Source organism: Synchiropus splendidus, chromosome 5 (genome assembly GCF_027744825.2).
Source record: "Synchiropus splendidus isolate RoL2022-P1 chromosome 5, RoL_Sspl_1.0, whole genome shotgun sequence".
Lineage (NCBI taxonomy): Eukaryota > Metazoa > Chordata > Actinopteri > Syngnathiformes > Callionymidae > Synchiropus > Synchiropus splendidus.
Window position 1 is genome coordinate 11,684,911 of NC_071338.1, and position 20,019 is coordinate 11,704,929.

General features: G+C 41.0%; 1 protein-coding gene across 5 annotated transcripts in view; it reads left to right on the forward strand.

Annotated features, from left to right (window-relative positions):
• LOC128758571 (ankyrin repeat and fibronectin type-III domain-containing protein 1) overlaps nt 1-20,019 on the forward strand; it is a 141,792-nt gene that overhangs the window by 87,544 nt on the left and 34,229 nt on the right. For all 5 annotated transcript variants that reach the window (XM_053864653.1, XM_053864652.1, XM_053864656.1 and 2 more), the window contains 2 exons: nt 1,679-1,710; nt 15,092-15,214. In XM_053864653.1, coding sequence (XP_053720628.1) covers nt 1,679-1,710; nt 15,092-15,214 — 155 coding nt within the window. The remainder of the gene's footprint in view (nt 1-1,678; nt 1,711-15,091; nt 15,215-20,019) is intronic.

A 20,019-nucleotide genomic window follows, 5' to 3' on the forward strand; every position in this document is an offset into this window, starting at 1 on the left:
ATCAAACGAAAAATAATGTGTCATGTGTGGGATCTCAACTTTGGGGGAGAAGCTTTTTTGAATAACTTTCTTATTACGAAACAAAAGGAATCACATTGAAAATAAATTCTAATATATAAATATTACATGTATGTGTGTGTGTGTGTGTGTGGTGTGCGTGTTTTTTTCCTTTTTTCTGTGTGTGGTTTTTTTTAGGAAAGTGTCACGTCAATTAATATCACATGTATGTGTCCCACATTAAAAGTTTTTAGCATTTCTTGGAGACATGACGCAGTTTACTCATCAATGTGCATTAGTACCAGGAAGTGTTTGGCTCGGGGCGTCTGTTCAAATTCACAACATCAACTAGTGCAGGTTATTTGTGAAAGTGATGCTATGGGTGATGCTGCAGTGGTTAAGAATAACACACATAAATATTGTTACCTCATTAACCTGATTGAGATGAGCCCGATGTGCCCGTCAGGGAAATGCAAAACAGCAAGTACAAATCTGAAAATGTCCCTGTAGCCCTCGCCACTGGTGTTTTTGTTAGATCCCCAGTCTATGCCACCTGTGAGTTCTGATCATAGGAACATCAAACGTGTGTCCGCATGGCTTTGAATGCATTTGTGTCCAAGCCGTATTGCTTCCGGGAGGATCCGCATGGTTGCAGGAAAACTCAGCTGGCAGATGTGAGACCTTATTTTGCATCTGGCGCCATGACGCAATTGACTTAGTCATTGAGGAAATGTCTTTAAAGTTTGTTTCCGGCTCCACAACTCAGCATCCTTTACTATTCTTTTTCATCAAGCACATTGTCCTCATTTTGAAATTAGGCCCGGGCCGAAATTTACTATGATAACCGACGCAATTTTGCCCATGCAAATTCCTGTTTTTTAATGTCAACGTCACTGGTGCACTGTTCCCTCAGAGTGTAAATAAAACAGCAGCCAACCACAAACCTTGTTTCATGTTTGCTGCTGAGCGATAGCTGCAGCCAGCCGGACAAACAGCTTTTGTTCATGTCTGTTGAAGGCATCACAAATACGGTCAGGTACATGCTCAACTGAGCAGCCCATCAAAAACACGTACCATAGATGCCGCAACCGTTTATTTTCAGGCCCCAGTCAAACAGTAACTTGAGGCAGCATATACCACGACCAGTTGTAGATGGTGCTCTTTCTGATACTGGTTGAATAAAGTTGTTGATGCACATGCCGTTTAACTCCAAATATTTACTGCCAGGTGTTTTTTTTTCTTTTCTGAGAAATACTTAGTAGACAAGTGCAACATTGAAGAGGTTGACGTTGATTTAAGATCATAACACCCAGCCCTATTTGGAATTATTTTATGCCATTTATGTTCACTTTTTAGACAGACATTTTTTCTCAGTTGGTCAAATTCTTTATGTATTTCTTTATTAATTTTAATAATTATAATTTGGTCCAGATTTCAGTTCTTATTGAAGGAAACAGATTATTATTTAATTTCAGCGATGTGCTGCAATATACATTGGGTGATAACGATCATATTTATTACTATTATTTTTATTATGCAAAATGATGTCACAGATTTTTCTTCCATTGTTGTTTTGCTTTAATGATGGCCGTGAAAGGTGTTGTGTCACAATGTTAAACTTCTTTTTCAACAGTTGAATTGCTACATAGTACATATAAAATTTTCCTTTTCTGATTTTCAGAGTCTGGGTTCTGCGGAGCGCAAGGAAAAAAAGTGAGTCCCATTAATTTTTTTTTATCTACAGCAGCTAGCCTTTGCACTTTCAGCAAAGTGACATTGTTGCACGTCCCCACGATGTAGCTCCTTAACGCATCCAAACGCAGGCTTCCCAACCCATACGGGCAACAAGGATGTTGACATGTAAGAAACAAGAACAGAAACAAGCGGCAGTCAACACTGGAAAGCAGGGAGTCAACACAGGGAGCAATAGTCTAACAATAGAGCAGAAGATAATGTGGAGGTCGGAACACTCGCACGCTCCAGAAAATAATGATTCATTGCAAACAAGCAAGCAAGTGGTGAGCAGGGGAATCAAAAAGGAGGCCCGGATAACGCTTGGCCGTCACAACTAGTGCACAGATGTGATCGGCATAAAATCAAAAAACTGTATACAGACAGCACATTGCAACAATGGCACCATAATAATCATGTGACTGTGACCGTGACACAAAATTTTCAGACTGTTACCTCCCTAAGTGTTGTGGCGTACGGCTTTATTGTGACACCAAAATAATGGGTCTTACTTACTTTTCAGTCACTGCGTCTTATCTTTTGTTTAGCGCATAGACCACCAATATTGGATGAGGCTATATTGTTCTTGTTGTGTTCTCTGGTGCTGAGATAGAAACATCTCTTGCATGGAGGCAACAATCTATGTTCTAGACTGGCCTGGACAATTCACGGATTTATATCAAAATGACAACAGGTACATATCAAATGGTCATTTTAATCTGAAAGCACAGAGCCTTGGAATCATGTAAAATGTTACATGCTAAAAACATATTTGAGAAAGTCATGGATGCAAACTGTACAGAAAGCTTTCAGAAAAGAAATATGTGTGACTACAGTAGGACTTCACATAAGAATATCTCTTTGTAAATAAAAAAAAAAGTAATAATAATTTTGATAACTATGCTATCTGAGATTTCTCAAAGCAGTTCTTATTACAGGAATTAAATTGATAATAAAATCTCGGCATTTCCCATTCTCATAGTGTACAAAATGAGACAAGAATATGATAAATACACAGAATTGACCCAGTCCAGAACTTTTGCAAGCTTAAAAGAGTGCGCTGGGTTCCTTTGTGTGGTTCAGTGGACTTAAAATGACCGTGGTTATCATGGAATTCTAGAGCTGCCAAATATTAAGAAATAATTGTGGGGTTTGATTTTATCTGTATAACATGGAATGTCTTCAGCCATGTACTGTTCATAGCTTTGTGACATCGACCATTGAAGCATTAAGCCACAATCTACAGCCTCTGGAGAGGCAATATTGAACAACACAACAGAATTATTAGTTACTAATACTAAATTATTCTTACTGTGAATCAGGACGCTCCAGGTTCCGGTCCTTGCACACCATACGCATATTTTTTGTGAATATTTCCCATTTATTTTTTGCATAGACAGGCATGTCAAAATTCCCCTCCGAATTTTTTTGAGATTAATATTTGTTAATATTTGCCCCAAATGTTTAATTTGTGTTTTCGATTGACTTGTTTGTTGGGTGTGTTTCTCAAATCATCCATGATCAGGCATTTAGCTAGGACTTTCAAACAGGGTGTCCAAAGCTCTTCCCTGAGCCCATTCCACTCCCGACACGCCAGGTCATCGACTGGATCAAAGTTTGGTACTTATCTGCAGTTTCCTCCTCTCACCAGAGTCACATATCCCATAAACAACAGCGTGCCTCCATGCTGTGAGTGTCATGACTCGTGAGTTGTGGATAAGTTTGGCCGGTAAACAAACATGGCCACCGCAATGGCCAACTTATGGCTGCAAAAGGGTTGAGAAATGTCAATCATATTCAGTGAAATTACCGGACGGAAACACCCCTTTCATGGAAACCTGTGAGATGACACTTTGAGCAGGGCAATCTACAGGCTGTTTCAAGATATATTATACCTTAAGATATTTTTCAGGATGGCGACTGACAATCGTTTGTTGCTCATTACGAAAAGGCAAAAAGAGGCAAAAGCCCATTTTTGCTACGAGAACCTAGCTTTTGCCGTTGCTCAAGTTGTTCTATTAACCCTTCAGGCACCTAAGTCGCAAAATTGCCGCAAGCAACATTTAAACCTCTTACTAGGCATGTGTCCATGAATGCTCAGGAGTGAATAAAGATTGAATACTTCCCCCAAGTCTAGGAGAACAGGGAGGTGCAAGTTTCATGGCCGGACCATAGTGGAGGCCTGGAGAGCAGATTTGACTGACTCAGATTCTGAAAAGGAACAATCACACCCAAATGATGATCATGCAGTGAAACAGATAGTGACACACAGAAGGAGTGCACCTTCTGCACATAGTGACAGAAAGTCTGTTCAGTCCACAAGCAATACTGGCGATTCGCCATATTCAAAACGTGGTACAGGGTATGGTAAAAAACAAAACAAAAAACATGGCAGATCATTGTCATATAGTATACACTGTAAACATCTGTAACGGTATGTAAATGTATGACAATCAATGACGGGAAATGTCCAAAAAAAGTTTTTTTTTTCACTTGACTTTTATACAGTATTTAGAAAAAGCAGGAATGTCCAACTCAAGTTTCAAGAATCACTCCCACCGCTGGTACAGTTGAACCGAAGTCGGATATGTAAAGAGGTGTCACTACAGCTTTACAGCTAGCTCCAGTTTAGCTAATGTGCTATGACTCACATATGTAAATGAAATGTTTTTTCTGCCTCTATTTGAGTTTCATCTGGTGCTACTTTGTTAACGTCTTTGCCGTATTGTTCACCAAATATTTGCCTATAAAGAGATGTTTTGTGTTGTATTTTCTATCCGCTAGATGCGCGGCAGTCATGACTAGCTCGCCCTAAAAAAGGAGGACGGAGGGATGTAGTCAGGGATTTTGGGGCAGATGTCAGTGAGAAGAGAACTTGATGAGACTCATTTATTCACAGGAGCAGGCCGTGTAATGGTTCTCATATGTGTTGACGTGGATGTGATCGTGGCTGCAGGAGTCTTTGTGCCTTAAGTTGCAATGGTTCACAGTAGATCGTGGGCCTGGGTCCAGAGAACAACCTTGTCACTAATGGTTTGAATCAAGTTCAATATTATGTTTAGGATCAGACGCAGAAGATGAAGAAGGCCACCAGCCACTGAATATCCGGACCTCATACACAAATATCCAAATATGATCTAATACCCAGCGAGTTATTCATTCGAAGCAGTGACCTTTCTGTCTTCAAATACATCAGCTGGGAGGAAAAACGCCGCGATCGTGGGAGGCGACAGTTCTTTGATTCTCAGTGAGGGCCCACCACGTCACCGCGTCGTCCTCCATCCAAAGCAAATTCTGGTTGAAAGATAATCAGACTGAGGTTCCTACTGTCTGACCAATGTGAAACACGTTCCTCCGTTTTACCAGACTTTTCCAGGATTTTGAAACCCAGTGTAAATACATATTGAGGAGTATTTACAATAGTGGTAATGGTGGTGGAGGAGCGAGCTGACTCAGCAAGCCAGAGGAGTCTTCCTCGCCTGCCAATCTCGACTGTGATTATCTCAATCGTTTATCTAGTGTGTGCGCGCGCGCGCGTGTGTGTGAGTATTTGTTCCTTTGTTGTTGGTCTAGTTTGTGTTTCACAACAGTATTTATCCCTTTATCTTGTGTGTGCGTGGGCCGGTGTGTGTCAGCCTGTTTGTGAAAGTACTTGATGTGGCTTGGCCTCAGGGACTTGTGTTCTGTTAGAACTTCCCAAGTGTGAGCTTGGAGACAGCCATTGTTTTGGTAAGGCATCATAGCCACAAGTCTGTAGATGTGTCTGTGTGTGAAATTGACTGATCTGAGGGCACGTTACTCTTTGTAGCGTAACATTTTCCATTTTGGTCGGAGAGAAAACACTCGAAACGTGGCTGCGCGACACTAATTTGCCTTTAATCCAGAGATCTAAATTCAATCAAGAACAATCTGAATGCTTTGCAAACTTACATTTTCCGTTAAACAGCATCAGCACAGCTGGGGATGCAAAAATGTCATGTCAGCAGTTCCACAACAACGACTGACATTTAGTTGACTTGTAAAAACACACACTTCAAACTTCCAAAATAGTTTCAATGGCTGTTCTGTTTGTCCAAAAACAAAAAAAGGAAAGAAATGACTAACAAACAGATAATTACTGACTAAGATATCACATTTTATTTGATAGAAAATAACGATTTAAATGAATAGTCCTTGACTCATTTTCTACTGCTTGTTCCCTGTAGAGCAGTGCTCTCAAATGTACGGTCCGCAGGCCCACACTTGCCATCTAAGGGAAGTTTTGGTGCAGATATAGAGCGGGACTGGAGCTACAAAGCACTTTTATTCATGATCATACTGTACTTGGCGTGTCTGCAGCAGTTGCTGAACAACCCATCCTCACTCACATGGTCTAATAGATAATACTGAGGCACAGAGGAGACGTTTGGAAGCTCGCTTCTCTGAATTTTGTTGGGTTCCGCCAGCTATACATAGCCATCTACATGGTTCCGCTTAAACTTGTATGAATGTCGGCTGCTTCAATAGACAGCACTAAGGTTCTGAGGCTCCAGAACGGCACCGTGCCAGTGTGAAAGGCCGGGGTGTAATACTGTCTACTGCAGCCATGTTATTCATTAAAGGTGGATTTCCTCTGGGACTCAACCTAGAAACTCACCACTGCAACTTAGTTACAAAAGCCCATACTTTACATACTTTACTACTTCAATACTTTCAACCATTTATTGATGCCACCAGGATTTGGCTTGCACATTTCAAGCTAGCGTGGTTTGTTTATCCAATGTAGTTAATCCAAACACGGTCTGATAGCAGAGAACTTGTGCTCATGTACAGGCGTAGCACTACTCAAACAAGTCCATAAACATGCATCAAAATTTATGCAGACTCCTCTGTGTAACATCTCCTGAACCATTAGTTCAATTAAACAAATTCAAAGCGAAAGCAGAAATGGGTTTTTCCTGTTACCTATGTGTGCCTCAGGCAACCTGATGCTAAACATCCAACAGTCACACACAGGTACAACAATGCCTTTGAGGAGTTAAAACACCACTTAGTGTTGTTACACTTCTCGTTTTCACACGTTTCGCCCATCCTCATGCTTTCATCAATGTTAGTTTCAGATTAAACATAGGTCCTAACCACACCCAATAAAACACCTTGACATTTCCAAAAACATCAAACAATTCATTTGTATTCATTTGTAGAATAGTTGGAATACATTTTCTCACTTTACTTGTTCAGGCTATTTTTGAGTTTTAACTAACGTTATATAGTTGAAAAATACAATTCCACTGCCACAAATCCAAAATGTCATTTTCATCTTGCGCATTTTTGAACAATCCTACAACTACTGAATCAAAATATCCCAGGTACCCTGGATGTGTACAGTCATAAATTGGTGGTTATCACTGGAATGTTGCAGTTATTACGGCACTAAGGAGCTACCCACACATCACCCATCATGAATGAAGAATAGTGGGAGGTTTCTGCCACAATTCTGTGAGTGCGTTATAGCCAAATTCCAAAACAAACTGGATATTGATGGTGCCTCTCTATTATTATTATTATCATTATTATTATCATTATTATTATTATTATTATTATTTTTAGTAGTAGTAGTAGTAGTAGTAGTAATAGTAAAATAATGATAATAATAATAATAAGTATTATTCCTTGTACTGATTATTATATCATTTTCCCTATTGATGTGAATTGTTCTAATTTTATATTTTTCAACCCTCCGTGTCGGCCCTTTTCCAGTGAATGTGTGGGTTGGGAAAATAAAGAAAATGTAAGGTATGGCTGTGTTAGTTTCCCATAATTCAACAATGTCTAGCTTGTGGTTAACCAACTAGAAATACGTTGGTTCATTTACATTAATATTTTTATTTTACTCAAAATGGACCTCACAAGAGCCGCTGGGGGAAAAAACAAACATCTCTTAGTTTTCCTCATTTTCGAGGTTTCCTTTTCCCCTCCAGCATCAATAATCCACCCGTCTGCTGGCTCAACGCTGATTGGTGTCTCGACGCCATTCTCAATTGTGGGCTCATGAGAGAAAGTGGGGTGTGTTTCTGCGTTTACAGCCTAGCCAAGCCATCAGTGTCCTACTCTACGCGTGGGATGGCCTCTTTTGTCTCAAACAAACTTATCTTGGCCAGGCAGTTTTCATGACAAGACCGACATAAACTGCATATGTTCCTGCAAATTGCACAGATCTAATTCAGTCTGAGGTTTAGAAAACCAGCGCAGGGGTTAAAAACCTGGCTCCACAAGGTTTTATCAGCTTTTCTGTGTCTTACTGGGGGGCCGAGAGAGGTTTACTGGGAAAATAAAGCCATATTTTCTAGTTATTATTGGATCAGGGTGTGGGGTGATGTATTACAGCAACTGGGGGCAAAAGTCAGGTGAGTTAAAAACAAGTTTATGCTGCTCTAGACGCGGCAAAGTAGGCCAGTAATAATAATAATGCCAGTATTGTTTAAGATAGACAAGACACACCTCTGCAACCATTCCATTTCATGATCCACCTCTATACATGCAGGTGTAATGTGTAGGAATGTTCATCTGTATTGCTGTTTTATCCTGATGATTTTCATAACGCTGTTACCACGCTATAGGTCAAGATCTAAGTAATAATGAAACTTTATTTATGTTGCGTGTTTTCACTCAAGTTGCCAAAGGAGAGGAAATACTGTAAATTACAGTTGCTTTCCCTGCTCATGCAGCTCACTACCTCTGCTGGCACTAAATGTTCAAGGTGATGAAGGCGAAGATGGTAGGACAGGTTTGTGGTAATACCCCCGTCACTCAGCGTTGCTTGCTAACTGCTGTATCATCAAACTTGCCCGTTCACTCAAGTGCAACACACTCTCCTGGTAATCCCTGTAAACTTTATCTACACAACATATCGTCGCTATATATTCTTCTCTGCTGCATTTGGGCGATGATTTCTGAGGAGGTAACTAGTTCTGAACTCTTGTGGACTCTTACAAACGTGCAGATCAAATCGTTCCAGTGGCTGTTCACTGAGCTGACACCATGTAGTTCTCATGGCCTTTTTAGCTCCATCTGAAGAGCAGGGTCTTTTAGATTGTTCGTACAGGAACCATCCTCACACAATGCTTTAGAATGTGAAAGCAGACAACACAACTAAGCTGCATGGAGAAAATCATTATAGTTTTAAATGTGGTTTTATTGGGTCGAGCTGTGTGTCCACCCAGATCAGTATTTGGACAGAGTCGTCTTATTTGGATCAGATCAGTTTCTTCAGTCTTTCAAATTGTGATTGATCATAACTGAACTTGTGTCACGTATTTCTGTCATTGATGACCACCCAATACTGCGGCTGACTAACTCTCAGGTCTTGAATTGAGCCCATAATCATTCAGAAGGTTTTGTCGCTTAACTGGTGTCGCTGCTGAGGTAACACCTCTCCACATAGAGGCTTTGTCATGCGCCCGCCTGCTGCCCGACTGAGCTCATTGCATTGACATAAGAAATCCTTAAATGTCGGATGATGCAGATAAAATACATGTAGGGCAGTAATCGTCGACTACTTGCAAATCTGTTTAACAAAAAAAAAAAAGATATCGTAAGTATATTGTACATTAATAATTAACATTACTTATATAAACCTTTAGTTTCCTTTTAAAATCATGAAATGCATGCACCATGATTTGAGGACGGGACCAACAACATCATATCAAATCCTAATGTTAATATCAGTCCTTTTTATTGACAACAGTCAGTCAGTAAATGCAGCCTCCGCCGCGCACTGAGACGTACGCCGAGACATGGGTTTGGACTAGGATGGCGAATGGAAAACAAGGCTTTCTTTGAGCTGCTTTAATTAGCAATGCTCATAGCTTGGCTGCTTTCTTTTATGATTGGACCAATGAAAGCCTTTTTGTTGCTCTAATGAAACACATTGAGGGGTACGTTCACCAATTCAAGCTTGTTTTTACGTGCTTGTGTGTAGAAGCCATTACGTTCAGTTCTGACTGTTCACATTCCTGTTTGTAGTTTCATTTGGCAATGGAGGCCATTGCAGGAGAGAGACAGATGAAAGAGGCACTGTGGCTTTGTTTTCCCTCCATGGTTGTTTTAGGTAGACAGCCATTAGCCATAATTGCTTTTACAGGGTCGAGTATTCATCTGCATGTCTTATGATTTAGTACAGCGTCAGCCGAGCAGTAATCTGAAGAATGACTGAGGGCTAACCTGACCTCAGAAAGACCGCAAAGATTGGATAATTCTTCACTTTGTGCTGGCTTCACTAGGTTCCATTTATAAACCGATACACAAGAAAACTGTAGCTATGCAAAACATTTTCCCAGATTTATTTGTTATTTTTGATTTTTCTTTTTTTTCTTGATGCGATGCAGTGTATTTCACAATGTGGCGCAGGATTTAATCCGAGTAGTTACCCATAATCATAATCAACTGCTGTATCATGTGTAAAAGTGGCTGCAGCACCGAAAATGTCTTTGAGCGCTGGCGGTTTTGCTGGAATTTCAGACAGGCTTAACTTTCTTCTCAAATAGCAGTGGTTTAGCAAGGCCATGAGTGGAGGTCAAAGTGCGCAGTTGATAGCTTTGAGTACGGAGAGAGGGAACAAGCAGTTCTTAAGCAGAAAATTGTTCCTTACATGAATGCCACTGCACCCATAATTGCTGCCATGGCAACAGAACAGAGGAGGGAAGTGGCCGTAGGTTTGCTGCGTGCTGGAGAAGTGTGTCTCACAGCGTGTGAATCTGTCAGTGCAGGTGTGCGACGTTAGGATTGCGAAGCACTGCAAATGATCTTAAAGTGATGCGATACGACTGACAGATACATTGGAAATATTGAGGAGCCACTTTTATTGGAAGATTTATGTAATGTTCACTAAGCTATTGGGGGCCCACGTAAAGTCACTTTGCTCTTGCCAACACGACGATGAGTCTCTAGAAGAAAGGACAAATGGATGTTTGTCCACCGCTTAACTTTATATGTTTGCTTAAAGAAATAAATAAATAAACACTTAACAAATGTAGATATAGATTGCAGCAGCATCGCATATGAAGTTTAGAGAATAATAAATACTAATAAATGAAATAAAACTTGAACATCACTGAAATGACATATCTTTGTTATAAATTGAAACAAAGTCAAAAGGGCAGTTTTGAGAGTCAGGCTGGGGGTGATGCACTTGCTTATCATACCACAGGCTGGAAGTGTTTTTACTTTGTCTTACTGCTGCTATCATGCTGATGCACATATGTCTGTCCATAATACCAAATATCGGTGCTATAAAATAATAATAATAATGATAAATATATAATATCAAAAAAGGTTACATTAAAGTTCATGTCCTTAAACAAATTTGGAATAAACTTGTGATATATAATAACTTTAAGCACTTGAACCTAGATTTCTGATCTTCATGATTAGTTTCATAGTTGGACTTCAATAGGTCCAGATGAATAGAGGCAAAGGGCCGAACCCTGCCCAGCTCTGGTTTAGTTACATGGGGTTACATGGGACTTTCCCATGGCATCACTGAAGAAGTCCAAACGTTAACACTGATTTGAGTAGCCATCATGTTTTATCTCTTTCATGACTTCTCCGCATATTAAATGTCTATTAGCCAAGGTTTTCTTGGCTATAAATTGAATGAACGACATGATAAATAAATGAATAAATAAGCGGCTTTTTGGTTCAACAGATATTTTCACAGCCGTTTTGTATCCGTTTGTTTTTTTTTTCCATGTGAGAGGAGACCTTGTGTACGGTTACTAACAAAAAAAGAAAGGGACGTGATGCTGTCAAAGATGGGAAAAAACACATCTGTTAAGCACCTCCTCCACCTGCACGAGGCGTTAAAATGTGAGCCGCTGTTTTCATGATTGTCCTCCATTGTTCGTGATGAGCAAACTTTCATTCTGAGAGGAAATCCTGCGTGGACTTCCAAGGGGGTTGCGTCACTGCGCCATGCCTGCTGCGCTGATGTTATCGCCAACAGCTGCATGAAGCGCGGCCAAGAGGCAGCCAGCTGCCAGCAGATCCCCTCCATTGTGACCCAGCTGCTTCACATGTCCAGTTTTCTCCTAAACCCCTCAAAGGGATTCCCTGAGTCCTCATCTATGTCCGCTGGCCCCCCACGCCTTTGAAGTCATGATCCTATGTGTTTTCATGCCATTAAAGTCATTATCCGATTGTCATGTTGTGTCATATGCTGGATCCAAATGTGTGTTTGAAGTCTTACCGGTGACTCTTTTTGTCACTTGAGGTCACGGCACTAGGATCCTGCAGCCAAAATAAACCTGGACATTTTGTGATAGCAGCAGTCTCTACCTTTGCCCTCTTCTTCCCCTTTCCATCAGATGTATAATCGGATCGCAGTCATAAGAGAGCAGTAGCTGGCAGTGACAGTGTTGCTAATTACATTTCAGGTCCTTGAAGAAGAGAACGTCCAGTCCAACTTAATACCATCTATCAGGGGGCTGCTCTGCCATCTGACAGAAAAAAAAAAAGAATCCCACACCCCATTTGTGTGAGTCATACTGGAAAATATGCTTCTTTGTCTTCGAGGTCGACCAAGTCTTTGGAGAAACTGGCACTGCGTCAGGAAACAGTAGTTTGGGGTGTAGGAGTGGGAAAGAAGACAGTCGGGTGGGGGGTTTGTTGGACCAGATAAGCTGGAGTATGAGGTCATCTTAGTGAGGACTTGAGTGGTCATAGCAGCTTATCAGCAAAACAGCTGGTGTTTTTATTCCTTTTTTTTTAAATAATAATAATAATAATAACAACAATAATAGAATGGCTATGACTCATCAGCCAAGTTTTGTTTTTCTTTTGTGAGCTCTGTCCTCATTTCGACTTGTTCGTCCCATTGAAGTTAATCATCTTTAACTCTGACCCTTCCAACTACTTGTCCTTGTATCTGAGCTTGTGTCTCTAAACCATGCATCATGACAGGTCGCACTCCTGTCCTGTGAAGCTTCCTTTTCTCTCTGGCTATCAGTCGCAGGTCACTGTCATCAGTGCTCATTCTGCCATACCTGCGCTCTCCTCTTCATCTCCTTTAAGACAAGTTTGTCCTTCCTCCACACCTCCAGCTCATCATAACTCTCATTACAGATCACTATATCATCAGCAAACATCATCGTCTAGGACAGTGCTTTCAACCTTCTTTAAGCCGAGGCACAGTTCCTTCATTGAAAAAATCCAGAGGCTCACCACAATTGTTCTTAGTGAAACATTTTGTAGAAAATACCTTGTAATCTGTGAAAATCTTTTGCAACTGACACTCTGCTGTTTTTGCATGGTATTTGCAGATATAAATTTCAGAAAATGTATTAAATATATATAAAAACCTCTACAGAAAGTGGTGGGCAATATACCACGATTTATCAATTTATATTAAATGTTTATTTTAACTGTTTAGATTTCATCACAGTCTCACATGTATTTTGTTTTGAGACCAACTAGCAAGTTTCTAGCAACTTAGGCCTGAGAACTTCTAGTTTGGACAAGTAAAACATTATTTGCTTCAGCTGGCTTCATAACTACAGTCATTCATTCGCTCTATACGTGTTGGAGGGCATTTGTTTGATTCTGCGATTGGTTTTTAGCCAACTTTTAAACAACAAAGCAAACTTTGATGGTCTACGAGTGTTAAGGTGGCACGTTAGCTCTGTTTGTTCTGATGACAGCCTTTGCCGTCGCGGGTCCGGCAAGGAACAATCCATCATTCCATCACAAAGGTGTATCCGGTCAACTTCGAGGCGTACCAGGTTTAGAAACAGCTCAAAGTTTGAACCGCTTTTTCGCTTTGAATGTCGTGGAGAGCTATGTGCAGCTTACGGCAGCTGCGACTCCGTGAGTGATGGACGAGTTGACGCATCAGTATAGATCTATAGGTGGATCATCAATATGCTCTAGTTGTCCATGATCTAATGTCTTCATATCGCCCACCTCTGTCTCCAGACAAATCAGGTGAAACTAGGCAGCACAGCTGACAGTCTAGTGGTCTAGCCGGTTGATAAATGCTGGTCTAGGAGAGTCCTCCCTAACCCCATCTGTCAGTCTGTTCCAAACAGATGAACTGTCTATGGGCTGATCCCTGATATAATCCTGCTAGTTCTGTCCCAATTAATGACAAAACAAGTAGCAATGCAGCTCCAAAAGATTGGACCCCTTCAGTAGTCGGTCACGCTTTTGTTTTCCAGCCCCCTGTATCTCACACTGTTCAAGTTAAAATAAAGAGGACTTGTCCCGATAACTGCCAACCCTGCAGCGCATTAATGCAATTTCCATTTCAAGTGAAACAGAATCATTTTAAATCATTACTTCTCTTTTAAATCTGTTGACTGGCCCAGCATAAACCCGAAAAGAAACTTTTTCACCCTCCATCCTAGGGTTCCATGATGCGAAGAAATGTCATGCTTTGCAATAATCAGTCTCCCAAATCTTTCTGATCCCTCCAAGAACCATTAAATGAGACTGTTTTCTTTGTGGAGAGAAGCACTTTCCTGGAAGGCATCTCCTGAGTGACTTCAATCTACTGTCCTGCCTCAGTATTAGGATGGCAGAAAAATATGCATATATTGTTATGCCAATTGAATTTGGAGCAAATGGCTACATCAGCTCACTGCTGTTCCTTCATCTGAGTCCCTTCGCTGCAATCAGAAATATGCCTATATGTGATTTCATCAGACGTTTTTATGAAAGCCTGATGTGAACAGTGATGTGCTCAGCCTCTGACCTAAACTGCAGTGACAGTAATGGCAGAAGTGAGATCAGCAGCTGAGTGACAGCGTGCTCCCTCAGTCCGCGCCATCTCTGCAGTCTGTCCCTGACGGAGCTTGCCATGGAGACTAAAACGCTTTTTGGCCGAGGTTGAGAGATCCATATATGATCGCAAGTATGTATGAGTCATCATTAGAGAGGGGTTATCATTTTATATTGCAATGAAAGCAGCATGTGTTTTTTGTGACTGTTTGTCGATGCTCTTGCAGTATTAATAAGCACCATGAGGGAAGAAAAGTCATACTTTTTATATAAAAATATCTTTGTACATGTCGACTTACTGTGCATATATCCGTGGGACTGGTGTCAGAAACACTGACTAGCTCTGCTGGACTGCAATGAAAACATTTCATATTTTATCAATGACCCAATTATTAATTGAGATATCACAATAACACAATATATCAATCAATACATCACTGGCAACAGTGGCCAAAATTTGGAGAGCTATAAAAGTCAGCAGCCAATCAAAAAAGAGGTATTTATTATTATAAGTTTTTATATACACATAATGTGGAATTCCGACCTTTGTTATCTCTTACAGTGTTTCTTAAGATGTTCACCAGAATTTCCTTCTTCTTCTCACTTCTAGATCGGAGTCAGGAATCTCCAAGTTCACTCACCGACTGTCTCTCAAAGAACGTCCAGCCAAAGTTGAGAAGACATCAGCTGACAGAGCTCCAGCCTTCCGTCGACGATCTCTCAGTGTGGATTGGTGAGTTGACTCTTGTCTCCCTCTGGGCCTCATTGCATTCCAGAGCTACAAATATTATAAATCTTGGCTTCTTAGGGTGGCACCAGACAAGACTAGTGTTCTGCTCTATAGGAAACTTCTTTTTTGTCTCGGGAACATGGTGGTTTTTCACCTTGCACTTCTATTTATACATGGTAAATTACCAGGTGCTGAAACCGGCAGAAACCCAAAACTCAAAATGGATCAAGAGCTGAGGTTTACTTTACCGGAATGAAATCAATAAATGACAAAATTCCCCCTTTTCTACCATAATTATGTATGATAATTATGTTCGATTAATTTAAGAAATTCATGGACTCTATTTTAGTGTCTTCAAGAGTGATCGGCCTTTGTGGGCTTCACACAGAGAACTAAGGGATGGAAGACTTGAATAAAACAATCTTCCAACTCAATGTTCTGACTCTGCATGGCTAGATAGGCCACAGTGAATGTGGGATTTTAAGGTGTTGTTGTAAACTGGGTCTGGACTCAGGAGGAGACTATTCATTTGAACACAGCAACAGTTGAAGTGCAGCTGTATACAAGCTGGTGCTGTGTTGGGGAGGTGTTGTCGTCACAGGTTCCCGCTGTTTCCCCCTGGCTTGATTTAGCTAAAGTGGGCCAAGTAACTCCAGTGGCGCCATCTCATTTTACTCTTGTAAAAATCTTACTTGTCATGCAACTGATGACAGGAGTCTGAAATCTTTCCAGGCACTCGCTTCCCTCCTCCAGTCGTGGGATTCCTCCTTCCCACTTTCTGCTCTCTTCCACCTCTTGAGTCTGCATATCCAAACGTCGGTCTGTCCTTCGAGCATCCCCACTGAAGGCTTGGCAGTGTAGTTGACTGTTCCTCGTCTCTTTGGTGAAGCATAACACTAACCTGTCACTTCCTTCACACATCAAAAAAATGGGCGTTCATTCACCGATGAACAGTTTTTCTCACGAGTGCGTTGGGACCACTGTAGTCATTTTGCAGAGTCAATTTGTGGTTTGTGGATTACAGGTGCAAGATTCTCTGATGTCCCAGTGAATAATGCAACAGCCAACTGTGAGGTCTAATGAGGTCTTTGTCAGCTTTAATAGACCCACTGTGTGGTCTCCAAGTGATGCTTGCACTGTGTGGTCCACCAGAAGAAATGTGCTGCTCCATATACAGGCGTCGGCGTGTACATGCAGTGTGAGGTCTTTCACTTTACCAGCACCATGTTTTTCTTCCTTGTTGCCAGAGAAGGGGACCTGGCCTTTAAAGTTCACTCCCCGACTGATGTGGTCTGGTTTTAATGAAACGCAGTGGGTAGATTGGACATGCTTATTTACGAGTGGGATGGGGCAGGGGGGCTCTGCTACAGCTGGATTCTAACTTTCTCCGGGGTGAGCGACCATTACAAGAGTGTGACCGGTCTTTTGTGACATAATAAACAGGAGACCCCAGGAGGAGAGATTCAGCACCGAAGACTGAGTCATGCTACACGGGGGTGAAACAAGGTCGGTCCAGCCTCTGACAGGACCGGCACTGCTCCTCTGGAATGCACTCAGCAGAGAAACACGTGTGCTAGTTGCATCGATTGAAAACACTCATGAGTCCTCACATTTTTGGAATAGTTGGAGGGTTTTTACTACTTCCTGCGTCTTGACGGTGTGCTGTATTGATTTACAAGATAAGGAGGAAAAGAGTTGAGAAATTAGAGTTGAAATTTCAGAGAGGACTTTTTAAAAATATTTTTTTTTAAATTGCAAAATATTTCGACTAAGAAACACGATGGTTCTGCATTACCTGATCTAACTGCGAAAGGTTTTTCTTTTTTTCCATTATTTTCCAAAGGTCACTAATATTTGACAGAAATATAGAAATAAACCCTTCCCCTGAAGTTATGTTTTGAACTTCCCATATTCTCGAAATGCGCCGATACAAAATTAGACAATGATCCATGCCCAAAAGACTGTTCATCTCTACAACAATTCAAAACACTGAAACATTAGGAGCTGTTCAAATGAACCATAACACGTCAACTCTGTAAGACGTTTGTTGCAGTGCTTCAACGCATGTGACACATCACACAAACTCCTGAACACTCTCAATGTTTTTGTGGTGAGATGTTCTCTTGCTCTTTCACTTCATGTGTTTGTCCTCATAATAGTTTTTCATGGAAAAATCTGTAAAGAAACATCATGATAAATTAAGTCCATTGCCCGTGGAACTCAAGTCGCGTTCCTGGCCAGACGTATGAAGAGACGGACCGCTGCTGATTGGAGAGAGATTTACTTTTCATGATTAAAAACGTTTTTGTCACCAATTCACTAAATGTCAAAACTCCCCCCTCTGATTCATTGTTTCTCTGCTGCATCTTCATTGGCTGTGTTCCGTTCCGTGTTTAGTTTTTTCTCTTTGAGTTGCAGCATGGCTTTTCATAAGCCCGTAAGTAAATCAGAACTGTAGGCAAAAAGGAATACACAAGATTCTCTGTTGTTTTAGGCCCCAGAAACATTGTTCTGTCACTCTTCAACTAGGTGCAGAAACCACTGCATCACATTTTGCTGGTCTCTCTAATAACAGCCTGCGTTTAGGCTCATAGCTCCTTCGTTCACAACCTCTAAAAAGTAGTAATATAGTGAAGTAAGTGTATGAATATAAAGTGTTTTTACTACTTTTCCTCTATAAATCGGTGCTTCTGAGAAAGCAGGAATATAGCCGTATAAAATACCAATCTGTGAAACTACAGCTCTGAGCAGTAAAACAGTCTGACAACTTAACTTTTCTGCCTCGGTTTTGTGGAACGCAGCCATGCATGGTGTGGTGGCTGCATCAGATATCAGCCAAACACAGAAAAAGGTACTAACAAATACATTCTGAAAATGTGAATTAAAAGATGAAATCAAACTTTAAAAGAAAAAGTGTGCACCATTCCAAATTAGCAAACATTAGTTAGGCATGAAAGTCTTTTATTGAACAGATCGTTCCTGTACTTGTTGTTGTACTGTGTTATTCTGATCATTGAAGTAGTCGGTACAGTATATGCAGGTACAGTAATAACAGCGTTCTCAGGTGGTTTTAAATCAGCAGGTCTGTGCTGGTCTTCGGGAGCTGAGTTGCTTGTGCTCTGTTCTCAGAACTCAAGAGTTCTCTGCAACACAGGGTGAGCACAAAAACATGCCTTGATTTCAACCATTTATTGGTTTTGGAATATTCTCACACTTCAGTGGCCACTGTTGAATGATCTAATAGTTTCAAGGGGTGTGTGGTCATTTGTGCATAGCAGGGGTGTGATGGTACACTGAACCGATGAGACTCCACACTGGAGAGTATTTTACAGTACTTAAAAAGGATGTTGACAATGTATGACTGGACATGTGGACGTCTCTATTTTGACCATATGATATTTATTTTGAGTCACTGAAGGTTGGCACCTATGCATGACCTTTTTAACATCTATTCACAACTGGAAATAAAGATGTATTTTTCCAGATTTTTTTTACAATAGAATATACCCTCTACAGCTGGAGTTGCACTGCAGGTGTGATGGATTTTGGCAGCCAGCTGCGTGTTCGCCCCAGGGTTCAGTGCTATTTTCTTTCACTGCCTCCATATTATCCATGTCGGTTTATCATTTCTACTCTGTACCAAAAATGTCAGCTCACAAACGATGCACTCGCTGATGTACGTCTTGCCACCTTCAGGTAATCTTGCCCCTTAAGTTTACTGACGTCATCATTTTAGTGGGGAGTCACCTTTGGACACAACACCTGTTTCTAATTGACACCTCAATCCGGAAGGAAGTGAGGTGGCTAATTATTTCTGAAGTACGTCTTGTGCTGCTGCTCCTGCCCTCCACCTCCTCCTCCTCCTTCTTCATGTTGCCAGGGACAAATACACAAGACTGCCCCCGACAGGTCGCAAATGGATGTTTGGATAACTTACTGTCTAGAACAAAACTCAGTCACTGACTATCACAGTTTATTCTCCTGAATTCTCATCAAAGCGAGTGCATTTTTCTGTATAAAAAATGTACGTGCGTAATTCTATTGCTATGTTCTAACTTCTTCAGATCGGTTCTCCTTCCATCTCTGTACTTGGCAATTTCTTATATTTTAATGTCACACCTCCACTATTATCACGATCAAGTGGTTGTTTTCGATTTTTGTTTTTCAGAAGTGCTGCCAGATTTCTGAAATGCTGTGATGTGCCCGTTCTTGTGTCACTGCATACTTTCTGCAGGCATGTCTTGCACTCTGTGCTCTCAGTAAATCACACATGATCTATGGGCAAACCATTCGCTTAAAATTCTAGAATTTGGACACAAATTAGTGGATGCAAAATAGTTTAAAAGAGTGGTGGAAATCTTGTGCAGCTGGTTGCTAGACATTCATGTTCATTTCATTGTTTGTTGTGTATTACAGAGGAAGTCCAGACTGTCGAGGCCTCACTGGTTTTCCTTGTCATCCACTGTCATCACATCAATCTGAAACTGTCTGTGGAGTCTGTCTCATTCTCACAGACACATGTTGCAATAGTTAGCCTGTCGAGAGCAGCGTTTTGAAGAGAATCAGGTTTGCTAGGCAATAATCCTCATCGGCTGGATTCAAAGAATCAATGAAGGAGATGGCTCATTTTTTAATCACCAAAGTCTTAGTGGAAAAGACAGCAAGCCTCAAGGGCGTAAAGTGGTTTTGGCCCGAGTGCCACTCGCCTCATTTGGTTTAAATTTGATGTAGTATTCCCAGCTTTTTCTTTTTTAGTTTTCCCTTCATTTTCTGTGGCTAGAGGCTGTCGCTTCAAACAAACGGGACAA